This window comes from Eubalaena glacialis, chromosome 14, assembly GCF_028564815.1.
Source record: "Eubalaena glacialis isolate mEubGla1 chromosome 14, mEubGla1.1.hap2.+ XY, whole genome shotgun sequence".
NCBI lineage: Eukaryota > Metazoa > Chordata > Mammalia > Artiodactyla > Balaenidae > Eubalaena > Eubalaena glacialis.
This window is the reverse complement of record NC_083729.1, coordinates 59,617,293-59,644,025: the sequence shown is the minus strand read 5'-3', so window position 1 is coordinate 59,644,025 and position 26,733 is coordinate 59,617,293. Positions and strand designations below refer to the sequence as shown.

Genomic DNA, 26,733 nt, shown 5'->3' with positions numbered 1-26,733 from the left:
TATTCATTTCCTGTTATTTATTGTTGAGAATGTGGACTGGAAAAGTTATGCCTTGGGATATATATGGAGGCATTCTTCGCTACCTAATAAATATTTCATGGGTATTTGAAATGAAAGTTTATTCTCTGTGGGACATAGGGTTCAAAATATATTTATTAAGTCAATCCCATTAATTACTATTCATATCCTCTATATCCTTTGAACACAAGTATTCAGAGAGATGTCTTTTCAGATTCTACTGAGAAAATAATTTGGTTTTCATCTTCAGCATTCAAAATAAATGTGTTATTTTAATACATTTCCTAAATATAAAAGCACTCTTGCATTCCTAGAATAAGTTTTTACTCTTTTACTGTACTTTTAGTTATGTTTTAATGATATTTGATTTCAGATTTAAAGTTTTTATTCAAATTTGGTCAGAAGTTTTATATGTGTTATCTTTGGTAGATATTAATATCAGATATATGCTAGCTTCCTAAAATAAATTGGGAAACTTCATCTTTTCTATTTCCTGGAGAGTTAAACTTTATTGAAATTTTCTTTTCCTTGAAGATGTGATAGGACTTGCCATGAAACCAACTTGGTCCAAAACCAAAGGACCTACCCCCAAAGGCAAATCAGTCCCTCTCGAGTGTCTAGATTCTACTGAGGAGGTTGGGCGGAGGGGCAAAATTGCAAACACTGAACACTTCACCTAAAGGAATTTTTAAAAATCACCACACTGGACTCTTATTATCACTTTGGTTCAAAATTTAAGTATTTCCAGCCCTCCTACTACCCAGTAGGTAGGCTTGGGAGGAAGAGGAGGAGTTTGGGAGTTCGATAAAAGTAAACGACAGTTTTGGGAAGATATATGTGAATGTAATATGAGAAATTTTTTTCTATCCTGCATAAAAACTTTACTTCACTTTCTCTTTTGAAAATCCATTCTTTAAGTTTTATATTTTGCTGTATAACCTCATTGATAACAGTATTGTGATTTATTAACTTTTCTGGGACCATAACTTCTGTTTCTGGTACACCATGTCTTTTTCATATCCTTTATTTCCAATACATTGTCCATTTTGATGTCAATATTTTCAAGTGATATTTTTCAATAAGGGTATGTGGGTGGTATATATTTTGAATTTTTATATGTCTTAGGAAACCTAGTAATGGAATTTAAATATCACATTTCACTCAAGACTTTATTGAGGTTTTTTGAGCATTTAATGTTGTAGACTAAAAAAAAAAAGTCTAATGCCACTCTGAGTTTTGGTTTTTTATTTTGTGGGAGATGAGATGCCTATTATTTTCCTTTTTGGAAGAATGTAGACATTTCTGTGTACTCTTATATTTTAAATTTTTATTTAAGATTGTGTACATTTGGATCCTTTAAACATATTAATTAGGCTGAGTATTTGGTAAGTCCTCTAGATCTGAAGACTTCACTCTTTCTTCAGCTCAGGAAAATGGACTTATATTATTGCATCTCTTATGTTCTCTTTTCCTAGAATTTATATTTATATATATGTTCCTAGCCTTTGTATTACTTATCTCTTGTCTCATAATTTTAATCTCTGTATTCTTTCTGCTTGAGTTCTGGAAAAAGTTTCTTAAACTGTCTTCTGATGAGCTGAATTTACTTTTGCAATATTCAATGTGGTGGTCATTGTTTCCAATGAACTTGAATATTCAGAAACAGCATATTTTCTCTCCAAAAGTTTCTTATTTTCAGCTGTTCCTTTCTCATGACAGACTACTCTTATTTGTTGATGTAATATCTTAAAATTTACTGAAAATACTAATGAGACATATATTTGTTTAAATGGCTTTGATGGTCATTGCAACTTCTTTTATATAATCACTATTATATTTTAAAGTTTTTTTTAAGCCTTGATTCACTCTTCGGGTAATTTCTTGAAGAAAATTATCCCTACTCCCCTTTTTAGAAGAATCCATATGTATTTGAAAACATCTTTCTTCACATGTAAGTGACATCTTGACAGGTGTAACATTTTAGATCATAACTTTATCCATCAAAGTTCTCCACCATTTAATGTTGCAGAACCTTTGTAGGTAACCTGTATCTTCTCCCATTCATAAAATTCTTCTTTTGTGTTTGAAATTAAAAATTTTCACCAGGAAATGTTTAAGTATTCATCTCTTTTAATTAATTTTGATTATTACTTGATAAGCCTATTCAATCTGCATTTTCAGGTTTTTGTTTTTTAATCAGGAAAGTTCTCTTCTATCAAATCTTTGAATGTTTCTTCTGGACTATTTTTTAGCAACCCAAATTATCTGATATATTGGATATCTATTTTTGTCATTCATTATTTATCATCTTCTCTCTCATCACTTTTGTATAACTCATTTCCTATTCAAAGTATGAGGATTTCTCAAACATGCCTTCATCCTTTATTTTCTTCATTGTCAGTTCTGCCCTTTACTGCTTCTGAGTTGACTTTATAACTTTACATTTTTCCATATTACTTTATATTTCTTTAACTGTTCTAGATCCCTTTTCTTCTCTTTTCATATTTTATCACCTGTTTCACAAATTTATTATTTAACTTCACTGAAATCATAACACATATGGTACTAAAACTGACCTCTTTTGCTGTTGAAAATTCTTTCCATAAGCATGTTCTTCTACCTCAGGAATTTTGTTTTCACCACTTATTTTCAGTTGGTAAAATCTTGTAGGCCCTATTTTCATCTTTCAATATGGGAAGGTGTAACTGGGTCTCCTATTTGCTTCCCCAATACTACATATATATATATGTATATATGGCATTGTCTTCGCACTTATAAACTTCTCTAAGAACTTAATCTGGGGGAAGGGAGTTGGTCTTAATGGCTAAAGTAAGCTTATGTTATTGTTCCATCAATTAAGGGAGAGCAGGGAATGGAATAACTCCTCATCACTTCTCACGAAGGAACCTAATCCTTGCAAGGTTTGTGGGTTTGTTTTGGACACGGTTACACCAATTCCAGCTTGCCATATGTCGGGTTTTTTGGCCTGGTGTCTACTCCAAGTTCACACTGTGCTCATTCCTGATCCCTGCTGCATCCACATAATCAAAGACAGAACTCTGCCATTTCCCTGGAAGCCCAGATCTACAGGGAGGATTCAGCAATGCTGGACAGAATCACTGTCACGAAGATGCCTGGTGTTCACGCACTCTCTCTTTAGTGGCTTGGTTTCCCCTTTGACTGTCCAGTGCAGCTGCCTCTGCGTGATGCTGATGTACAAGGGCAGCAGGGCTCTACGGAGATGCCTCTCATCCCCCTTATGTCGCACTCTTTACTTCAAACTCACTTCCAGATTTGGGATTGTTCTTGGGGTTCCTCCATAATCTTCTTCTACATGTTTTTTTAACTTGGCAACAGAGTTGAAAGTAGACCCCGGCTGACCTCCTTCAAACTCAACCCATCTGCCTTGTTTCTAGTGGAATTTCTTACAAGTGTATTTCATGTCAGCGTTGCTGTCCTCAGTGGTTGGACCTGATGCAGGCTTCCCCCAGATGCCTCCTTAAGACTTTCTCTTTTGGGGGATGGGGCAGTTTTAGATGATGGTGGTAGAGGCAGTGAGAAGCTAACTGTCCATGTCCAGCTTCTTTCTCAGAAGTCATCAACAAACTTTCTTTCCTTTCTCATCTCAGAGTAAGCCCTGCAGCTCATTAAATCTTAATTTCTGCATTTATGGTGCCCTGAAACAGCACTTCCAAAAGTCACCAGTGCCTTTATTTCTGCTAAAACATAGGACCTTTCTCAGTTCTTTCTTGCTGGGTGTATTTGTAGTATGCATAAATACAACAGAGAATATGTATTGATTCAGCAAAATGGTTTTTAATGTCTGGTAGGTCCTTTAGGATCTATAAAGATTAGTAATTACACCACGACATGTATTGAGTACTTACTAAGCAATAGGCATTGTGCCGAGCACTTGACATTCATTGCCATTTAATAATAATAGCTAGCACTTAATGAGCACTTCTTATGTGTGCATAGGACTCAGCTCTGAGCACAACAACCCTATGTGATAATACTATTAGCTCCCTTGTCACAGGTGAGGAAACTGAGTTCACAAAGAGATTAAGTGACTTGCTTAAGGACACACAGCTAGTAAGTGGTAGGGTTGGGATTCAAATTCTAACCCTAGAGTCTATGCTCTTAGTCCAAACACTACTCTCCTACGTCTCTTTCCTGGTGTTGAAACCTGTGCTCTTAACACATGAGCAACACTGCCTCCCCGTGGACGGGTCAGGAAAGACACAATTCCAATTCATAGCGTTAAATGTTTAGTTAGGGAGAAGTACTGGAGAAGTTCCACAAATTGTTATGGGAATTTGGGAGTGGGGATGCCAGGGACAGCTTAAAATCGGGGTACCTGAATGGAATCAGGAGTCCCTAACTGGTTGCCCATTTTAATGGGATAAGGTGTACAAGGGGATTCACCCATTTGGCCTTCAACCCTCTCCTCTTGTTCCTTTGATAGTGTCTTTTATGACGGTCAATAATCAGGATGACCACATAATTTAAAATCCAAACTGAAACACTTTCAAGAGTAAACTAGGAAGCCACTAATAATTACATTGGGAGACTTCCCTTGTGGTCCAGTGGTAAAGAATACGCCTTCCAATACAGGGGACTGGGTTCGATCCCTGGTCAGGGAACTAAGATCCCACATGCCACGGAGCAACTAAGCCTGTGCGCCACAACTACAGAGCTCGTGGGCCACAACTAGAGAGTCCGCGTGCCGCAAACTACAGAGACCATGCGCCCTGGAGCCTGCGCGCCACAACAAGAGAAGAGAAACCCCGCATGCCACAACTAGAGAGAAGCCTACGCGCCACAATGAAAGATCTCGCATGCCTCAACGAAGATCCCGTGTGCCGCAACTAAGACCCGATGTAGCCAAAAATAAAATAAATAAATAAAAAATAAATCTTAAAAAAAATAATTATATTGGGACAAGCACAGTCCAGGAATGTACTGGGCCATCCATTTATTTACGGTTAGATTATGGCTGTCCAATGGTATCTTGTATTTCCTTTTACCTTATATTGCTTATTATTGTGACTGGTGTATAGTTACAGTTAGGATAATTCATTTTTCTCTTCTTTGTTATATAATTTCCATAAACCTGGTATTTGCATTATCTTTTATGTAAGGAATGATGACTATAATTCTGAACATAATCTTTTGCCAAAAGGTATTGGGAAGGCCCTGTTCTAGGTGGTTCCTACAGGAATGAGCTGTATATGGTTGAGCAGCAGGGTTTGAGGAAAGAAGATAAGGCCCTTGAATGAGACCTCAGAGGACACACACTAAGGGTTTTCTTCTCCATCTTTTGATAATGGACCTCTCTGCTGCTTATCATGTGCTATGAGTTGTTATGGGGTTGAGGGATCCTGAACAAGGAACGGATTTTGAATAAAGATGAGATGTAAAGAGATGACTGTTCTTAATTTTCTGTACCACAGGGAGCCCACAACTAGTGAGGGGAGGGGACCAAGTGCCAGTCATCATCTCAAAGGATAAGAGGGCATCACCTATATACAGATGGAAATGGTGATAAAGGGCATTACAGCTAAAGGCAAGAAAGAGCATGGGTTAGTTCAGGGAACTGCACAGCACAGTTTTGCTGGACATTGCAAGGGTCTGGGGTGTGGTAGGAGATGAAGCTAAGGGAAACACATAGTGGCCGGAGCAATAAGGCTCTTGGATACCTCGCTAAGGAGTTTACATTTTATGAAAGAATTTTGGAAGTGTTTAGAGGTTGAAGGGTTGGGGGAGATGATGTCAAGATTAAATCTGTGTTCTAAAAAGATCAATTTGGTACCAGTGTCGAGAGTATAGGGTAGGGGAAAAGGTAAAAAAAAAAAAAAAGGAGGTAAAGAGACCAATGTAGAGAACATTTCAGAGAACTGGGTGGGAAATGGCCTGAACTAAGGTAATGGCAGACATGTGGGAGCAGATATTGTCAGGCCTTAGAGTATGAGAAAGACTCTCAGATCTTTGACTTAAGTGGTTGGATTTATGGTGATGTTGTTCACCAAGACTAGGAATAGAGATGGATTTTAGGGGAAAAACATCTAGTTGGTCACCCCTCCACTGAAATTCTCTCTCTCCTTGCCTCAGTGGTAAGAGTTCTTTCCTGTTTCTCCTCCGACTGTTCGGGTAACTTCTCTCGGCTCTGGTTAGTGGAGTTTCTTCTTTGGCCCAGACATTCCTGTTGGCAATTCCTCTAGATTGGACCCTGGCCATTTTCTTCATTAAACTCCACCTCTTCTTGACATTTTTTAAACCTGATGTTATCTTGATATTATCTCCATATTATTTATTATCCCTCCATATTTTCAACTACCACCCTTGGGCTAACAACACTCAAGTCTTTATTTTAAGTTCCCAGGGTATAAATCCAACTGCCTACTCAACACCTTCACCCAAATGTCCCACATGTTCAGACTCTATTCGTCCACACCAAACTCCTTTTTCCTTCTGAAACCTACTCCTTCCCCTCACAACTCTTTCCTCTCCCATTCACTCACAGCCAACGACTCATCAAGTCCTGATGCTCCACCCTACATATGTACTCAATTTCTTTTGTTCTCCTCTGACATAATCCCATAACCTACTGCTGATATGAAAAAACCCACTCTTCCAGATTCTTTTCCTGTCACTCTCTCTGTCATGTTTATATCACAAAGAGGATGTGGCACTTTGCTTTCTTGTATTGCCCCTTTGTCATCAATTTTTTTTTTTTTTAACTTTGTCACCTGTCAAAATTCTGCTCAACATTCAAGGTCTGGATCCAAAGTTACCTTCTCTAGGAAGTCTCCTAAGCCTCTCTTATCTTAACCAAAATTCATTATTTCACCAAGTCTGTTTTCCTAGCCCTTTGCTTCTTCTACTAGACTGTGAAATCCTTGAGAGCCAAGGACATGTCATAGGCATTTCGTAATAAGATAAATTTAGCAAAGTTTGATAAATACTGAATTGAATTGATGTATTCCTTACCCTAGCCAGGCAGTCCTGCTTGTAATCTAAGGAGGTGTCTTTTGTTAGAGGACCACATCTTTTTTTCCTAGGGGTAATTACCACCATTACCACCACCACCACCACCACCACACCATCAATACCACCACCATCACCATCAGCACTACCATCATAGTCATCACCGCCACCATCACCGCCACCATCAATACCACCATCACCACCACCATCAATATCACCACCATCACCACCATCGATATCACCACCATCACCATCTCCACTACCATCACACCATCAATACCACCACCATCACCATCACCACTACCATCACCACCACCACTACTGTCACCACCACAACCACCATCATCATCATCATCTTGGGCACTCACATACCAAATGCTTCATTAAAGGTTTTAATCTAATATTATTTAATCTTTAGGACACTTCTGCAAGGCAGAAATTTTAATGCCTGTTTTATTCATGAGAAGACTGAGGTTCGGAAAGGCTAAATAATTTGCTCAAGGTTGTACAGCTTGGTGAAAGGTTGAGCTGGTATCTGAAGCCAGAGATGCCTGATTCCAAAGTCAGCTCTCTTAACCCCTGTGCTTGAGCTCAGTTCATTCCCATGAGGCACTGGGTCACATTTCATGCCAGGAGTCTTGAAAGAAAGGGAACAAAGGACTGTCCTAGCAAACACCATGGCCTCCACGTGTTTGCACACACTGCAGGACCTGCCAACAACGGAGGACAAAGCATGGCCTATCTGTGACCTTGGCTCTTCCTTCTCCATATCATGTTGGGCTTCCCCTACCGCCATCTAAAATAAGAGCTCTGCTTGGCATCCAGTTCTCAGGCATCTACTGACTCAGCTACATCCTCATGATAGAGGAAGAAGGCCATCATTATGGGACAGCTTTTCTTGTCTTCCTGTTCACTTTCATGATTTATTGTGGGAGGGACAAGACGCACATCACAGTCACCTGGGAAGCTTTTCCAAAATATACACGCCTGTCCCAGTCCCCTGAGGTTCTGATCTGGCCCCTGGTTGAGAACCACTGGTTTAGCACATTCATTTCCAAGGTCAGCAATTCTCACTGGCCCTCTTATAACTGAAGACTCCGTCGTTCTTCCTCCAGACAAATGCTCTTCCTGCTCAGATGTAGTCCTACCATGCTTGGAATTGGCTTCACTGGCATGCCTTGATCTACTCTGCTTTCTTTCAGTCAGGGGTTCTCAACCAGGGTGGTACCATCTCACAGGAAGGCATTTAGAGATAAATGTAGAGGCATTTATTTCTTGGGTATCACAACAACTAGGAAGACTAGTAGCATTTACAAAGGAAGGATCAGAAATGCTAAGCATCCTACAGTCCCTCACGGTGAAAAACTGTCCCACTGAAAATGGCAATTGACACCCCTACTGAGAAACACGTTTGGCTGGAACCCAGATACTCTTGATTCAAGGTCTGAATTAGCCTCTGCAATGAAGAGCATCCTCTCGGCCTGGCTGCCGCTGTGTTCCAGAGGCTGCTCTCCCCTCACAGTCTTTCAAATTCCCTCACAGTCCACACACTATGGACAAAGGGATTTTTAGCTTTCAAATATATTTGTGTAATACTTAGCTATCAAGGAAGCATGTCCCATCTTCATTTCTGCTTTCCATTTAATCTAATTTAATCCCCTGCCCATGGCACTGAATGTTTCATCTAAAAAATGGGAGCAATGGGAAAGGGAGGAAAAAAGCAAGGGGTCATCGCTGCCTCATGGGTGGATTTGAGCTGTCATGTCTGATCGTAATTTCAGGTTGATGAATCCATCTAAAACGCGGCTCAACACTGACTCTGTACCAGAAGTCTTACCTCTTTATCCTCTCCCAGGGACTACTCCTTTCTTGCTTACTCAGGCAAAAGCAGTGTGTAATTAAAGGTTTGTAGTAGAGGCTTTTAATGCCCACCCATATCTGGCTTTCTTCTCCTTTTAGATAAACAGGAGTATGACTTTTTAAAAAAATTAATTAATTTATTTTTGGCTGTGTCAGGTCTTTGTTGCTGTGCGCGGGCTTTCTCTAGTTGCGGTGAGCAGGGGCTACTCTTCCTTGCGGTGCATGGGCTTCTCATCGCGGTGGCTTCTCTTGTTGCGGAGCACGGGCTCTAGGCGCGCGGGCTTCAGCAGTTGTGGCTCGTGGGCTCTAGAGCGCAGGCTCATTAGTTGTGGCACATGGACTTAGTTGCTCTGCGGCATGTGGGATATTCCTGGACCAGGGATTGAACCGGTGTCCCCTGTATCGGCAGGCGGATTCTTTACCACTGCGCCACCAGGGAAGTCCCAGGATGATGTTTTTTCACCCTCTTTAGGGTGAAGCCACGTGACCAGTTCTGACTGATGGGTTGTGCGTGGAAAGATGCATGTCATTTCACACATCTACAGAGTTGAATTTCCCTTTTCCATCAGATCCAATCTGAACAAGCTATTAATTTATTGGCAGTGCTCCAGCTGGAGACTCTCCAGCATTTCCTTCCTTTGCAGCCGTGATGGTGGAAGCTGGTGTTAAGGAATCTCCACCAGCCTAGCCCTCAGATAACTACCCTGAGCAGAGCCCCTGTTGACCCTCACCAGACGTGGAGCAGAGGCAGAGATTACAAAGGTTTATACCTTTGTTGTTTTGTGTCACTGACAGTTGGGGGATTGTTTGTTACCACGGCATAACCTAACCTACCCTGATTGATTCAATGTTCTCTTGCATGTTTAGATTCTTTTCATCTTTGTGCATAGATCATGAGTCAGAGAGGTCTGGGTTTGAAGCTGAGTTCACCACTTACACTGACATTGGCTAACCTTGTTAAACCTGTTTCCTCATGTGTCAAACGGTGATCATGACTGTGCTGGCCTTACGTGGTTGCGAAGGAGATAACTAAATGGGATCATACAGGCGAAGTGCTTACGCAGTGCATGGCAAGGGCTCAGAAAACCTTATTGTTTCTTCTCCTTATTGATCTAAAATTGACTTTACCTGCCCCCCTGTCCCAAATCCTCACTGGAGCCTTTAGCTTTGACTGCCTGGAGTCCTTCTAATGTCCTTCTACATAAAAAGCAAATAGTCTGGGACTGCTTCCTGCTTCTCTTCCATTCCTTACAGCATCCAGAATAGGACATTGTTTGCAAAAGGCATTGTCATCTATGCTTTTAATGGAGCACACACTTGTGACTGGAATTGAGAACATTATTTACGTCAAATGAATGAAAGACTCAGCTCCTCCAAATGGAAGAAATCTAATTACTATTTTCAGTACAAACCTGGCATGTCTGGGAAACATGTTAGGAAATATTCAAGTACCCACTTTGTCTTTTGTTGCCCAATAATCACTGGGAGAGGTGAAATCTAGGCTCTTGGCCACACAACAAAATTAGACACACGTTCTAAATTAGCATAAAGCAAATCCTATTTGCATTTATGTGACAGCCAAGTCTCACTAAGGGATGGCAGAGTTTGTTCCTGGACCACTGGGAGTCCTTCAGCATTGAAGATAGTTGCAGGTTATTTTAGGACAGGTGCCTTCCTCCAGCACTCCAGGATTCTATTCTCAGCTTGACACTGAGTTTTACCAGGTCTCCACAGCTAAGGAAACTAGAAGTAATTACGTGGCTGACTCAGACAGAAGCACAAAACAAAAAAAAGAGTTTTGCCTTATTTATTTTTATTTTGAACCATAAGCCAAACCTTCCAATTTGCAGGTAGTTCTACTAACTATTACCTGACCTGATAAGTCCTCTCCAAATCTGGAACTTAATCGGAGGAACACTGAAAACCAGCCATAGAATTCATCTCAATACAAAAAAAAAAAAAAAAAAAAAAAGATATTCCTGGCTCCTGAAAAACTTTTTTTCCCTGATGCCTCTTAGAATTATTATTGTAGCATTTTCAAGGTACCTTCTAATGGACTCTGTTTTCCTTACTGAGAGTCAAGTTTGCATTTTTGTTACTGGAAGACTTCTTCCAAAGCATTTTTGAAAAAAGCTATGTCTTTGTGTTTTAACACATCTACAGAGATGAATTTCCCTTTTCCATCAGACTCAATTTGAACAAATTATTAATTCATTGGATCTTTGCGTGCATTATAATCAGATGTCCTTAGAGTCCTATCCATCAGTTAAGCCCCAGACCTCTGAAGCATCTCTGTGGGCTGCATAGGGTTGGAGTCCTTGATACTTTCAATCAACTACAGCTGATTTAACAGCAGAGCAGTAGTTCCTCAATTAAGTAACCTTAACTGCCTTATATACCATCATTTCCTGAAACTCTGATGCAGGGGTTTTTAATTCCTGGAATCTACCCAGGCGTATTGCCATGTGCTTCTCATTATGACCCATCTGCCCAGGGCAGTGATGAGTGGAAAGAGCTGGCCTGAGAGTCAGGCGCAGACATCGTCCCAGCTCTGTCATTATCTAATCCTAGGTCCTTCCGCAGGTCACTTAATCCGGTGGGTTGACAAAGATTGAACAGTTTTCTCATCTGTAAATTAGAGACAGTAGCACTTGCCCTAGCGACCAAGCAAGGTTGTCTTTGGGGCATTTGTGAGATGGCGCAAGTGCTGGGAGACTTTAGTTTCGACTCTAAAGATTTCTTTTGAAAGTTAATAGTTGGGAACCCAGAAGGAGGTGAGGTTCCCAGTCTAACATTATAAAAATCTGTTTAATGACCATGTCCCTGGAGTAAAACACATAGGAATGGTCCTACAGATCATCACCACGTGGGACCATCCAATTGTGGATGCTGGGGTGGATCTGGGTGAATGGCAAGACAGGGTCCCCTTGTATGGGGAAAAGAGAAAGAGAAAATTGGTGTTGAACAAAAAGGAAGTCATGGAGGAAGGAGCTGGGGGGTCTAATGGGGAAGGAACACACGGCGAGCCTGTAGAGGGCCTCTGCAGATGTAAGGATTTATTGGGTGACAGGCTGTGGCTTTGGGAAGTCCTAGAAATCAACTATTCAGGGCTTACTGCCATCCTCCAGCCCACTATCTCCTCCACTCCTGCCCCATCCCACCATTCTATTTTTGAAGTCTGTAGGGCACACATGAATACAGCCAGCACTTCCCCAGACTCACGATGGAGAATCCACTTTTTCCATTTAGGTGACTAATAGCTCTCCATAAAATAGACCAATGTGTGATACATAAATATCTAGTGTAATAACAGAAGAGCCTTGCAAGAGGGGAAAGGTACATTCATGTCTGGGGGTTGGTCAACTGGGTGCATTAATCTTAGAGGACCCCCTGGAAGACTTAAGAAGGCCAGCTGCTCCTTGACTGTTTTCCTCTGGACAGAGCCCTTCTAAATCTGACTTTTCAAATCCCTGATTGAATTCCCAGCAGTCTACTTTTCCTGACTGTAACCAGAAAAGCATGCTCGAATGAACATGAAATTCCATCATATAAAGCCTTGTGAAGCCCAGTCCGCCAGCCCCGTCGCCAAAGCCACTAATAATGCCCTATTGTGTTACTGTGGTAGTCTAGGCTATCATTATGAAGTCTTTGCTTCTGGTTGAGAAAACATGACGTTCCATTAAATGTATAATCTGGGTTTCTTCCAGGCCAGAGACGCATCCTGCTTAAAGCTGAAATAAGCTGGGATTTCATGTCACAGAAAAGAAGAGAACCATTCGCTGGGAAAAAAGGGAGTTGAGGGGTTGGGAGAAGAATGGTGAATTCAGTGCCTTGTGAGCCATTGGTTTCAGCCTGTAGACAGTGTGTTGACGGCCAGAGGATCTTAGAAGCCCAAGGAAAAAACGCATCAGAATTCTTTCCCTTTGCACGCTGCGGCAGTTGGGTGCTGGACAGCACTGTTTGGGGAGGTTCTTTCTAGGACGGAAGACCATGTCTTTAGGGACCAGCCAGGGGACTGTTTGCTATCACTGCCTTTTGGTCCATCCTCCAGCTCTGGGCTCCACAATCCCATAAATTAGCCTGAACCGAGATGGCAAGCTGGAGGTGCACACGCTTATCATACCAAGCTCTAGCAAGTTTCTCATTCAGCACAAAAATGTCCCTCTCTTCAAGCAATAGGACAACCAAAGGAAGTCAGAGGAGTCCACCTCCATGTAAAGGTAGGTACTTGTAAAGGTCTCCCCACCATTTTTTTCCTGGAACATTTTTGGGTCCCCAACACACTGCCAACGATCCTATGGTGCATTTAGAAATGTACTCCAGGATTTAACATGAAAGAGGCAGCATCCTCTATAATCGTGAGGGGCTTGGAGCTCAGCAGGCTGGTTAGAGAGCCTCCTCACACTTGAAGTGAGTTTTTAAAAACTCAGGATAACTTATTTTGGTTGAATAGAAAAGTAATATATGTTCATTGCAGAAAAATGTGAAGATTCAGAAAAGTGTAAAAAAAGAATTTAAAAATCCTACTTTCTACAGACAAATACTATTACATATTGGGTAAATAGAGACATATACATGTGTGTGTTTATATTTTTAGAAAGGTAGAATCACAGTGTATAATGTTTGGTAATTGTATTTTCACCTAAGAGTATATTATGAGCATTAAATATTTCTCCTAAAAATATCTTACAAGCATGCATAACATGCGTACTCAATATCATGCGTGTATCATGTCTTATTAAATCCTCTGTTGTTAGACATTTATGTAATTTTCAGCTTTATTATCATAAACAGCACTGCCATGAACATACATATAGGCACTTCTTTCTGACTACCTTGGATTTTTCCTTTGATACACGTTGCTAAATTATCTTCTTGTCTGTGCTATCCAATACAGTAGCCACAGGTGGCTATTTAAATTTAAATTAATTAAACTTAAATAAAGTAGAAAGTTCATTTCTTCAGTCCCACTAGGAACAATTCAGGTGTCAATAGCCACATAGGACTAGGGGCTACCATATTGGAAAGCAAAGATAGAGAACATTCCATCATCACAGAAAGTTCTACTGGACAGCACAAGTCTAGAAAGACCAAACAAATTTATATTTTCGTTAGTAAGATATGACAATGGCCCTCCCTCCCACAAGCTGGACTATACTGAATATTATAATTCTTTAAAAATCTCTGCCAACTTAATAAAAATTACATCTTGTTTGATTTTTCCATTTATTTGATTACTAGGGAAGTTGAACTTTTTGTTTATTGACTTTCATATGTTTTTTGTGAATTATTTATATAGTAAGCCTGTTTTCTATTGGGATGATCTTTTTAAAACTGCTTATTATATATTAAGGTTACTCTACAGAGGTGAATTTATGTTGCAAAAGTTTTTGTAACTTGTTATCTTCTATTTATGGCATTTTTCATTTATAGACATGTAAGATTTTAATATATTTAAATCTTTTTGTAGTTTTCTTTATTGTTTCTACTCTGTTTTTAAAGCTCTAAATCTAAGATTACAGTAATACTCATCTACATTTTCTTCTAATTCTTTCAACACTGCAATTTTAAAATGAAATGTTTAACATTTAAATTTTCAAACCTCTTGGAATTTATTTTTGTGTGTGGGGTAAAGTATAAATCTAACCTTTTTCTTTTCCCATGTTACCAACCATTTGTTCAAGAACCATTTTTAAAAATAATGAATTCATTCTCCACTGATTTGAACTTCCACTGAATGGAAGAACATGTCCTTGGATCTATTTCTAGATTTTCTATTATGTAGACCTATTCTTTGGCCTTTACCATCCTGTTTTTAATTAATTTGCCTCACAATACACTTCAATATTTGGAGGTATAAGTATTTCTTCATTATTCTTTTCCCAAAATGTTTTAGCTCTTATTACCTGTTTTTTTTTCCTCTAAGATAAACCTAGAATCATTTTGCTAAATTCCTCTCACCACCAAAATAAATTTTTTCAGAATTTGGATTTTAAAGTTTAATTCATTTTATAAATTAATTTGGAAAGAGTTGATATCTCTGCAGTGTGGAGTTATTCCATTCAGAGACATGGTGATTCTGTCCATTTTTTCAAATCTGCCTGTATGTTCTTCTGAACTGGCTTTTTTTTCCTTTTTTTTTTAAAGAACAGTGATAGGCATCACTGACTGTTTTCAGACACAGTCTCTGAATCTGTGAGCTGGTGCTCCCAGCCGCTAGAAGTAACAAAAGACATTCCATTTCTTAGCATTGAAGTATATTTTCGGTATCCACCTTCTCATAAATCTCCAAGAAAGAGATCTCCCTTTTCATCCAAAGAATCTGGAGTTCAAAACAGCCTTTACGGAAAAAATCAAACTCCAGGGGCAACTGCAAAGCACATTTGGTGTCTAGCTGGCCAGCTTATTTTTCAGGACTCTTTTTCCAACTCGCAAATACTTTCCAGTCTGTGAAATTAATCTCCCCACCACTGTAACAGCAAGCGCCCGTCCTGGCAGTGGGGAGCACACCAGCGTTAGCACGGATCTCCTCTGAGGGGCTTTTTTATTGTTAAAGCTGCTTTTTAGTAGATAGCATGAAACTTCCTTGAATGACTGTGGCTTGGCAAATCTAAGGGGGATTGGTCAGAGTTCAGGTCTCCCTTGAACGGTCCTGAAGCCTCATCCGTTTTCGCAAGGAAACCAGGGCTCCTGCACCTCCCTGGTAGCCCACCAGTCAAACCACCAAGAACTTGAATTCGCCTACATCAGGGTTTCTCAAGGCGAGAGGGAGGAGGAATATACCCGCAGGGGACTTTTGGCAACGTCTAGAGACATTTTTGCTTGTCACCGTGGAGAGACGGTGGAGGCAGCGCGGGTTGGGGGGCAGGGGTGCAGGGGAGATTCTGGAGGGGGGTAGTACCGGCATCTAGTGGGTAGAGGCCAGGGATGCTCAACACCCTGCAAGGCATAGGACGTCCCCACGACAAAGAACTCCCCAGCCTCAAACTCGGTGGTGCCGAGGTGGAGAAATCCGCCTTATATTTTCACTAACTTCCCAGTCAGCCTACATTCTATCATTAGGAACAAACGTAAAGCAATACGTAGGACAGAGTTTTTAAACAAGAGACGATTGACTTTTAAAAGCCCACGCCTCTTACTTTACACGTGCCTGAAAGTTCTGCCTCTCGTAAGCAAGCTTTTCTCACCAAGGTTTCTAAAGCAAATGGAAAGGGTTCACGGAAACGTAGTAGGTCAACAGCATCCTTACACTCCCATCCTCAGACTCACGCGCCTCGGTCAAGGGAAAGCAAGGCAGAAAAGAATTTGTCCCGAGAACAAGCAGCGACGCCTGCCCCGCCGGCTCGGGCAACTGCGAGGGAGGGGGAGGCGCGCCCCGTCCACAAAGGCGCAGCGCTGGGGCCACCGCCGCCTCCCGCGGCCCCTCTTGGTCCCTGGAGATGCGTGCCTGTCCCGAAGCCACACTGCCAAGGAGCCTAGCCCGGGGAGAAAGCATCACCAGCTTAAACTAGGGTGGAAAACTCAGGGCACTTACTTGTCCAAAATGAAGTACAGGTCAAATCCCCCGTAGCAGGCTGGACCCCCTTCCTCCCTGCGTCCCCCTTGCCCGGCGCAGATGAGCACAAAAGTGGCCAAAGAGAGACACTTGAAGCCAATGCCCAGGGCTTTCTGCTCCACGGTGGCCATGACCTGCAGCCCAGGGAGAGGGTAGGGTCCTCTCCTTCCCACGCTCCTCGAACTCGCCAGGACCCTCAAGGGCGCGCCATCAGAGGGGCTCTCCTCTCGGGCCTTTTATTCCCCCTCGCTCTCCCGAAACTCCCCGGAAGCAATTGTCTGGAGGAGTTCAAGGTTTTCCTTCTGGTTTCCGCTAAGATTCTGTTTCTAGGTTTCAGGTTTCAAGAATCCCAACGCTGTAGTCCGCTTTTTTAAAGGGGCTGTTTTTGACTCGGGGCCGGCAGGCCGCTCCGGAGGCAGCGCTGAGGTTTTGCAATTGAAGCAGTTCCGTGCTGATGGTTCTTTGTCCCAGATTTTAAATATTATGGGGTGGGTTTTCAAATTGTTCTTGATTGGGGGAGTGCTTTGCTTTTTCTCCCTCCTCTCTACCCACCCCCCTTTCTTATTTTGATGCGGGAAGAAAGTTCAAAGGGTGCCACCTTGTGGCCAAGGACGGCAAAGCACTCTTCCGCGTTCAAGGGAGCGTGGGTGTGCACGTTTTCTTATTCCTTCCTTTTTCTCACGCATCTTCCCTTTCATTCTGCATTACCTCTTCCCCATTTCTACTTCTTTCTCACTCGCTAGCCTTTTTATCCTTGCCCTTTCATTTCCTGTCCTACGTCCGCTAATAAGGTCACTGTAAACGTTTGATGAGAACTTACTCCAAGCACTATGGCTCCGACCCCAGGCTCTGACCTTTGCAAACAAGACACTGGGCAAATGAGCAGAGAAGAACGGGCCTTTGTGATCTGAATCATCCAAGTGACCTTACTATACACTTAGCGCAGATCATAAAAGAGACTCTTGGGATGCGGTCATGTGGCTGAAAGCAAAAACAGTCCCACACAGAAAGCTGTTCCTGCCTGGAACAGCTGAGTATGCTAGATTGTCTTCATCTCCAGATTTTAGAGATTCTGTGATAAGTTCTTTCCGGCCTGTGAACTTTGACTTTTTTCGCCCAATCTTTGATTTAGGACAGAGGAAATAAACAGCTTACAAGAGGGTGAACCCTCCAAGAAGTTTGGGACTGGCAGGGAAGCCCTGTGCGAGCATTTCTGCAGTGAGGGATCGTCTTTAGAGTGGGCTCTGAGCCCCCGTTCCCAGCCAGAACTCAGTTTTAGCTTCATACGTCTTCCATTCTGGGACTCCTCAATACACACTCTTGCTCCATTTTTCAAGATTATTTCTCCAGACACTCATCTTCCCCTCTGCTTGAGAGTCTCTAAATTTTGGAGATTCATAATGCATTGCACTAGCTTGCCTCCCAAATGATCCCTAATATTCCTCATCTCCTGGTATTCACACCTCCCCTCCCACACTGAATGAGACTGATCTGTGTGTAATTAATAAGATACTGCAGAAATGATGGTGTGTGACTTCTGAGACTAGGTCATGAAAGATATTGGCATCTATCTTTTTGAATTAGAATTTTCTCCAGATATATGCTCAGGAGTGGGATTGCTGGATCATATGGTAACTTTATTTTTAGTTTTTTAAGGAACCTCCATACTGTTCTCCATAGTGGCTACACCAATTTACATTCCCACCAAGAGTGTAGGAGGGTTCCCTTTTCTCCACACCCTCTCCAGCATTTATTATTTGTAAGCTTTTTTAATCATGGCCATTCTGACCAGTGTGAGGTGATACCTCATTGTAGTTTTGATTTGCATTTCTTTAATAGTTAGCGATGTTGAGCATTTTTTTCATGTGCCTGTTGGCCAGCTGTACGTCTTCTTTGGAGAAATGTCAATTTAGGTCTTCTGCCTATTTTTTGATTGGGTTGTTTGTTTTTCTGATATTGAGCTGTATGACCCCAATGTTCATAACAGCATTATTTACAATAGCCAAGACATGGAAGTAACCTCAAAGTCCATCGACAGATGAATGGATAAAGAAGATGTGTACAATGGAATATCACTGAGCCATAACAAAGAATGAAATAATGTCATTTGCAGCAACATGGATAGACTTAGAGATTATCATACTAAGTGAGGTAAGTCAGAGAAAGACAAATATCATATGTGGAATCTAAAAAAATACAAATAAACTTATTTACAAAACAGAAACAGACTCACAGACATAGAAAACAAAATTATGGGTACCAAAGGGGAAAGTTTGTTTGGGGGGGGCATAAATTAGGAGTTTGTGATTAACATATACACACTACTATATACAAAATAGGTAAACAACAAGGTCCTATTATAGCACAGGGAACTATATTCAATATCTTGTAATAAGCTATAATGGGAAAGAATCTGAGAAAGAATAGATAGATAAATAGATAGATATGAATCACTTTGCTGTAAACCTAAAACAATTACAACATTGTAAATCAACTATATTTCAATAAATAAAAGAAAGATATTGTAGTTTCCTCCTTGCTCTCTTGGACCACTTTCTCTGGGGAGCCCAATGCCATGTCATGAGGTTGCTCAAGGAGCTCTATGGAGGAGTCCATGTAGTAAGAGACTGAGATCCCCTGCTGACAGCCAGCATCAATCTGCCCACCATGTGAGTGGCCCTTCTTGGAGGTGGATCCTCCAGCCCCAGTCAAGCCTTCAGATGACAGCAGTCCTGGTCAACATCTTGACTGCAACCATATGAGAAACTCCAAGCCAGAACCACTCAGCCAAGCCAATCCCAGATTCCTGTCCCACAGAAATTATGAGAGAATGAATGTGTATTTGTGTTTTAAGTCTCTAATTTTGAGGGCAGCTTGTTATGCAATAATAGACGACTAATAAATGCCCATTACCATGTTAAAATTTTCAGGCTATCTTTAGGCGAGAAAAATGTCTAACTGTATTTCCCAGGCTTACTTGACCTGGAAACTGTTCTTTTTAAAAAATACCTACTAATAACCACTCTCAGAAAAAAATAATTTGGGGGAGATTAAAATACTCTAACTTGTCCAAGTCTTCTTTTCTCATACCTTTTCCCTCCCCAAAGGATTGAAAACCCATCCTGGTCTCATTGCAGCTCTATAATGAGAATGAAGGTGAGGAAAATCTATAGAAATTAAGTGGGTAGATGAAAGCAGAAAAACCAGAGGAAACTGATTAGGAAAGGAAAGGAATACAAGATAGAAAAGCGTAACGAAGGGACTTCCCTGGCAGTCCAGTGGTTGGGACTTCGCCTTCCAGTGCTGAGGGTGCGGGTTTGATCCCTGGTCAGGGAGCTAAGATCTCATATGCCTCGTGGCCAAAAAACCAAAACATAAAACAGAGGCAATATTGTAACAAAATCAATAAAGACTTTAAAAATGGTCCACATCAAAAAAATCTTTAAAAAAAAAGGAAAGAAAAAGAAAAACATGATGGAGAGAACATTTGTGGGTGACAGGATTGGCAAAGAATAGGAAAGGGCTTGAACTGGAAAGGGATTTGGGGGAAGATTAGGAATGTCTTCTCTCATCCTCATGCTCTAGGGACCTCTTTGGTCCTTTAGAGTTTGGTTGACAGGGTAATGTATTTAGACATTTATAGTTTAGAAAATTAGCCTGGCAGGGGATCAGAAGAGTCCTGATAGAACTCTTCAAAGTTAGAGACACCATTATTAAAGATAGGTGAGGGAATTCTCAGGGAGGAAGGAAATTCAGTATGAAACAAAGTTATGGAAAAGGGGAGAGAGTGGAAGCTTCTCCCCTGGGACAAAGATGATGCTTTAGAAGACAGAAAGGTAGTTAGAGGGATTCAGATGCTTGAATGCCCAAGTTGCCTCTGCCTTTCTTTCAATATTCTAGATACAGGTCTGATAATACATGTTGACCATTTCTAGATCTTAAAAGTGACTCTACCCTTCTCTCTCTCTCTCTAGCCCAGAGAAATCCATTCCAGGTGCACCTTCCAATTAGAGGGTTTTGTGCCAGCTTCACTCACTATGGAGAGATGTCCTCCAAATATGCCCATGAAGTGAACTTGATATTGAGCTATGGAGATATGATTATTCTCAGAGAATGTTGAAGTAGAACAAAGGTGTCCAGAGTCTGTAACAGGATAAATGAAGTGCCTGGTATGATACCACTATGGTGGCTCAGCAGGTCCACAAGAGGAGACATGTTCAGGTTCTTCAAATTGGCAATATTTTCCTTTGGTTGTGAGGATGTAACAGACTTATAATTAGTGCATGTAGGGAAATGGAGAGGTGGATCAGTCACTTGAGGTTGGAGGAGAACTTGGGAAGAGTATCCAATGGGCTCCTGTTAGCATGTCCCAGATTAATTTCACAGCTCAGAGATGTTCAAGTATCAATATTCCTTTATGCAAATGTTATCATCATCTCGAGGGAATGCTCAATGCTCTGATTGGACTGAGGTTGTCCGGGATTCTAATCTCTTCCAAGGACTCCTGTTTTCTGGAGTAGATTGACTGGCCTTCCCAAGTTCCATAGAGAAAGCCATATGGGGTTTGGAAGGAATTCCTCTGCCTCTCAAACTCAAGTCAGTGGAAGAACAATATAAATGATGCCTGGGCTATGGATAGACATTTCTGGGGTTGAAGAAACACAAGGGCAAATTAACCATGCACATGGATGTGTCTGAGTGATAATCTGGAAGTCAAGCAGAGAAGAGCTTCTTGAATGAAGAAGCATCAACAGTGCCACATTTTGTGGAAGTCGAGAGCATAAGCCCTGAGAAAACCCCACTGACTTGACACGTATCATCTTGTCACCAAGGAGCATGCCAGTGGAGTAGTGCATGGGGACATTAGACTGCACTGGGTTGCTAGGAAGGGGAAACTTCTATTTCAAGAAGAGAGAGGGATAGGGGGTTAACTTGTGAATGTTCGCATGTTTTATGACACAAAGAAGGATCCCAAGATATTTAAGAATACCAAGAATTTTAAGTTCGCTGCCTTCCAAAAGATTGGAGAGTTTGCCTTACTACACTGACCATCTTAAGGCTTTAGCCCTGCACTCTAATCACTGTTCTACTGAATTTGCCAGTCTTCATTCTTTGAGACAGAAATTGTTAAATATGACCTTCCTGTCTACCAGCCTCCAGTGACTCACTCTCCCTTATTTGTCCCCCACTCTCCAACACATTTGACTGAGCCCCTTTTGTCAAGCTCTCAAAAACAAAGTTTGCTGTCCTGATCACATTACCATCTAATCTTCTAAGAATCCCATTGGGCACCAAAGGACCATTTGTCTAGTTTCTCGGCAAAGGTTTTGGAAGATGTTCCAGATAACAGAGACTACTCAAGAAAATTTGGCAAATTTTTTCTTCAGCAAAATTTGTCCACAATATGGACAGATCTGACACTCTCCACCAAATTTTGTGTCAATCAAATAGGTTCAATGTTTGCCGAGGTCTTGGGGGTCCCACTGGTCCTTGGGCTTTGTTGACACCCCATAGCCTTCAAAGGCAAAACATCCTTCAGTAAAAATTAGTCTCTTTTAACTGTTATGAGATTTCCTTCATGCTTGTCCTCCATAGGACCACCATCTGCAAAAAGCAAGAGAGCATTCCCAGAAGCAATTTACTGTTCAGGATAACAACATTTCTAAAGAATCTAAATCAGCTGAATGATGGCTTTTGGTTGTAAGAAAAGAAAAGGCACCAGTAATAACTTCAAGTCCAGTGGCAGAACCATAGTCTATAGCAAAATACCTTGATGGCATTCCATAAGACAAGTCATCAACAACCTCAGCTCAGAAACAGTCAAAGCCTTGTTAAACCCAGCATCCCATTGATAACCTTACCCAAAGCCCATCACAGTCAGATTGAAAATCAGTTCACTTCAATGTATCCCTTGATTCAATTTATGGCAGTCCCAAACCCATCCCAAAGCCCTGTTTATAGCCACCCAAATGCAGAGATAGAACTTATTCAGCACAGTCCTAACCCAGCTCTGATCAATCCAGAGCCATGCAAAAAAATGGGCCAATTTCATACTTCTGTCAGTGTCAGCCCAGAGATAGATCCTGAGTAATATAGTTCACAACCCAGCTCAGCCAAGCCCACAGACCATCCCCGTTTATCCTAAACCAGACCCAAGCCCAGCCTGAAGTTTGATCACCAATCCCCTTTAGCCTAATCCAGCCAGAGTCTAGCCAAATCTCAAAGCCAAATATAGCAAGCCTTATGAGGGCACATTCTTACAAGGACTCAGCCAAGAGAATAATCCATAATTCATACCAACATACTGTAAAAAAAAAAAAAAATCCATCCCAGATCCTCACAAGACTCGAAGTCTTGCAAACAAAACATTTATTTCATCTAGAGCAGAGATCAGGCCAATCCAACCCAGAACCCAAGAATGAAATGGACCAGTACAGGAGTCTAGGGTACTAACAAGACCAGAGTTTACAAATGCCTAATGTAAGATTTATCAGACAACTCAAGGTCATCACAAAGGTAAATACAAGACCAATTCAACCTTTTTCTACCCAGTTCTGCTCAGCCTTGACATATTTAAGGATATTTAAGACCAAGGTCTTACTCAGAGACCCCGGACCAGTTTACAACTGAAGATGCCACAAGAAATCTACTTAGACCTGTCAAGCCTATAACTCCTTCAACACTTTTTGCTAATGACCACTAGCCAAGTCCCAAGCCAAAAAGAGCAATTGTTCTCAAAGTTCATGTGTACATGTGTGTGGGTGAAGCTGTGTGGAAGGGGAACTGTGAAGGTGGGGGCAAAGACGTTAACCACTCTGGAATAACCAACGGCACTTTTTCAAGAAACATATATCTGTAAAATATCAGAAATGGATGTAGGGGTTTCAGGGACACACATAGTTTAATACAGCCTTACAGTGACCAATTTCTTTTCCGTCTATGCCCTATACCTGTTTCTTCTTTAATGAGATCTATTGAAATAGGTAGAATTAATGGTAATGCCATTAAACTGAGCACTAGGCAGGACACACACTAATTTAATAGTGTAATTGCACAACAGGCTATCTGAGGCAAAGCACAGCTCTGCCATTACTAACAGGGTGACTGCGCTAGTTAAATGACCTACCCATAGTACAGCTTCCCGTCTGCAAAATAGGGTTAATATTACTTACCGCCTTGGGGTGTTGTGTGGTTTCAGTGAGATAACGTCATGTGTGGCCCTCAAGAAGCACATAGTAGATTTTGACTTTTCTTGTTATTGGGAGATTATGGGAAATTGCATGTGAATTTCTTCTAGAGATGGGAAGAATAAATTTAGAAGAACCACTTTCAGAGTGTTTGGTTTTTCTACCACCAGTGAAACAAAGCTGTTTCTGTTCCATGGGCATTCACATTATCAATTTTGAAAAATGCAAAGATAAAGATTCTAGCCCATCCAAGATCTACTGGGAGTTGATGGTTTCCTAGGGAGCATACAGAAAACAAATGGAAAACATGCTTTGGGGCTATGAATAATCTATTGACACCAATGTTGTTTCTGCTAGCCAAGAATGCCAGAGAGCTAAACTCTAAAGAAACATCTGAGTAAATGGTTATAGTCGTGATGTTTCTTTCTGATACTGTTTTTTTTAAGATCTAATAATCCATAGAAAACAACCTTTATTACTTCTTCTTAGTAACTCACTCATTCATTCAAAAATAGTTTTTGGATATCTGCTATAAGGCAGGCCCTGTGCTTACATTGATGATAGAAGGATGAATACAACATGGACCTTGCAGAGTTTAGCTTGGAGACACAAATGCATAAATAGGTCCAACAGTGTGGTTAACCTACCTTCTAGAGGAAGCTCAACTTGTCTTTTCCACTCCACCATGACAATTCCAAGGAGAAGTAGGTCTGACATAATGGAATCCTCAGTGATACATTATTGGACCACAACTCTTTGGGATGACTTGTTCTAGGATGTGAATGAGTTAAGACATGACAAATGTCTCTTTCTACTAGTAATGAGATACCGCTTCCCTAAGAAGACCCAAAAGTGATGATGAAGAAGCCCGTGGCAAAGAGACCAAGATCTGGACTACTTAAGCTGTCTCCAGTCTGAGAGAATAGAATTGCCAGGATCCTTGTCATGGATCACTAGAGCACAGAAGGGCTTTGGAGCAGAGCTGTAGCTAATAATGAGGTATGCATTTACCTGATGAGTTTGCCTCCAATCATTGACTCCTTAGGGAACTGCTTGGGCAGAAGTCAGAGCTGGAGCAGCTTTCTGGCATAGGTTTTCAGGCTCAAGTGAATATGTGTCCAAGATGGATGTCTAAGAAGCAGGCTCATTCTGGAAATTCAAAAAGCATTTGCTCTTACTGTAGCCAAAGTAACAGTGGGGAAATCATATGTCACTAATAGTGAGAAGGCCTCTATGCCCCCTGGAATAGGCATTGATTCCTGAAACTAGAGCAGACTTCTCTGAGAATAGGTAGAGCTCAAGGCGTGGATGGTACTACCAGGTTTTGTTTTCCTCTCCAGCATATTTCTCCTTGAAGGTTGAGGACTGACTTTCCATGAAATCTTAATCATAGCTATAAATTTAGGCATTAAAGTGTGAATTTAATAAAAAAAAATAGTGGAGTCAATCAATAAACACATAAAGAAGACTAAGGACCCCAACAGCATAGGGGAATTTTCATCTTAGGTTGAAATGGAGAAAAAACCCAATGGAACTGTAACTCTAACAGCCAACAGGGAAGAAATAAAGACCCATGCCCAGAACACTGTCCTCTAGAAATCAGATTTGCTCAAAGGTAGAGGGAAACCCTCAGGTGATAGACAAGAAGGCTTTTAGAATCTTGTGTCAAAAAACAGAAACCATAAAACTGGAATGTGGAGGGAGTTTATCACAAACTTAGTAAGTAATGGGATCAGCTTAAAATATACTTCTTAATCATGCAGTCAATTCAGGGACTGTGGGAAAGAGAAAAATAGGAAAGAAAAACATTCAAATCCAGCAAACTGTATGCATATATAGTAACATTTTTGGAATGCTTTTTCCACATATGGGTAGTTGCCCATTAATCATGTTCTCCTGACATAAAATTAAAACAACATGAAGTACACTTTCTAGTCTTTATTACTGCTGTAGTTCAGATATGTATGGGTGATCCTACTATGTATTTTTAGTTGGATTACTTTATTCCTCTCTAAGATGTCTGTTTATATCTTTTCTTCAAAATTTCCAATATACCCTTCTTTACTCTTAATTGATACTGCTGCTTCATATTTAACTGGAAAATTAGAATGCAGAAGAGAAATTTATGTAAATTTTACATTCAGGAATGATAACTGGGATGAAGAGCTTTGGAAGTCATGAGTTTAGAAGCTGAAGCTATGAGTGTGCTTACATACCACTCTGGGCTAAGTGAAGAGAGTAGTAATGATGAGGGTTAAGAATGGGTCATCACGGGAATAAAGACACAGACCTACTAGAGAATGGACTTGAGGATATGGGGAGGGGGAGGGGTGAGATGTGACAGGGTGAGAGAGTGTCATGGACATATATACACTACCAAATGTAAAATAGATAGCTAGTGGGAAGCAGCCGCATAGCACAGGGAGATCAGCTCGGTGATTTGTGACCACCTAGAGGGGTGGGATAGGGAGGGTGGGAGGGAGGGAGATGCAAGAGGGAAGAGATATGGGAACATATGTATATGTATAACTGATTCACTTTGTTATAAAGCAGAAACTAACACACCATTGTAAAGCAATTATACTTCAATAAAGATGTTTAAAAAAAAAAAAAAAGAATGGGTCATCATGATTTTTACAGAGTTTGACAAAGAAAGAGGAACCAAAATGAAAAGACATTTCTAGGAGGGAATAGTCATGAGTATGATGAGAGGGTAAGAAGATAAGAACTAAATACTCTTCATTAGATTTAGTAACTAGTTCTTTGTTGACCTTTATGAAAAGAGCTTAATAAAAATTGTGCTAGAAAAAAAGGAACATTCAGAGAGAAAAAAAAGAACTCAGAAATTAAAACACAAAAGTAAAAATGAAAAAGCTCAACAGAATAAATGGAAAATAAGTATGAAGACTTTTTTTTTCAGGAAGTGGAGTAAAAAAGACCATAAGCAGAAAAAGATGCGTAGAAAACATATGCTAAATAGTGGACAAGTACAGGAGGTCCACCATCTGAATAACGGAATTAGAGAATGTGAGAGCAGAGAAAATAAAGGGAAGAAATCATCACAAAGAACATTTCCTAGAATGAAGGACATATGTTTCTAGTTTGAAAGGACCCTCTGAGTCTCCA

General features: G+C 40.9%; 1 protein-coding gene across 1 annotated transcript in view; it reads right to left on the bottom strand.

Moving 5' to 3' along the window:
* The window catches only part of ANTXR1 (ANTXR cell adhesion molecule 1), a 241,491-nt gene extending 224,611 nt beyond the window's left edge, over positions 1 to 16,880 (bottom strand). The window contains exon 1 of the mRNA XM_061210663.1: positions 16,400 to 16,880. Within this exon, the coding sequence (XP_061066646.1) occupies positions 16,400 to 16,551 (152 nt within the window). The 5' untranslated portion in view covers positions 16,552 to 16,880. The remainder of the gene's footprint in view (positions 1 to 16,399) is intronic.
* Positions 16,881 to 26,733: the final 9,853 nt, after the last annotated feature.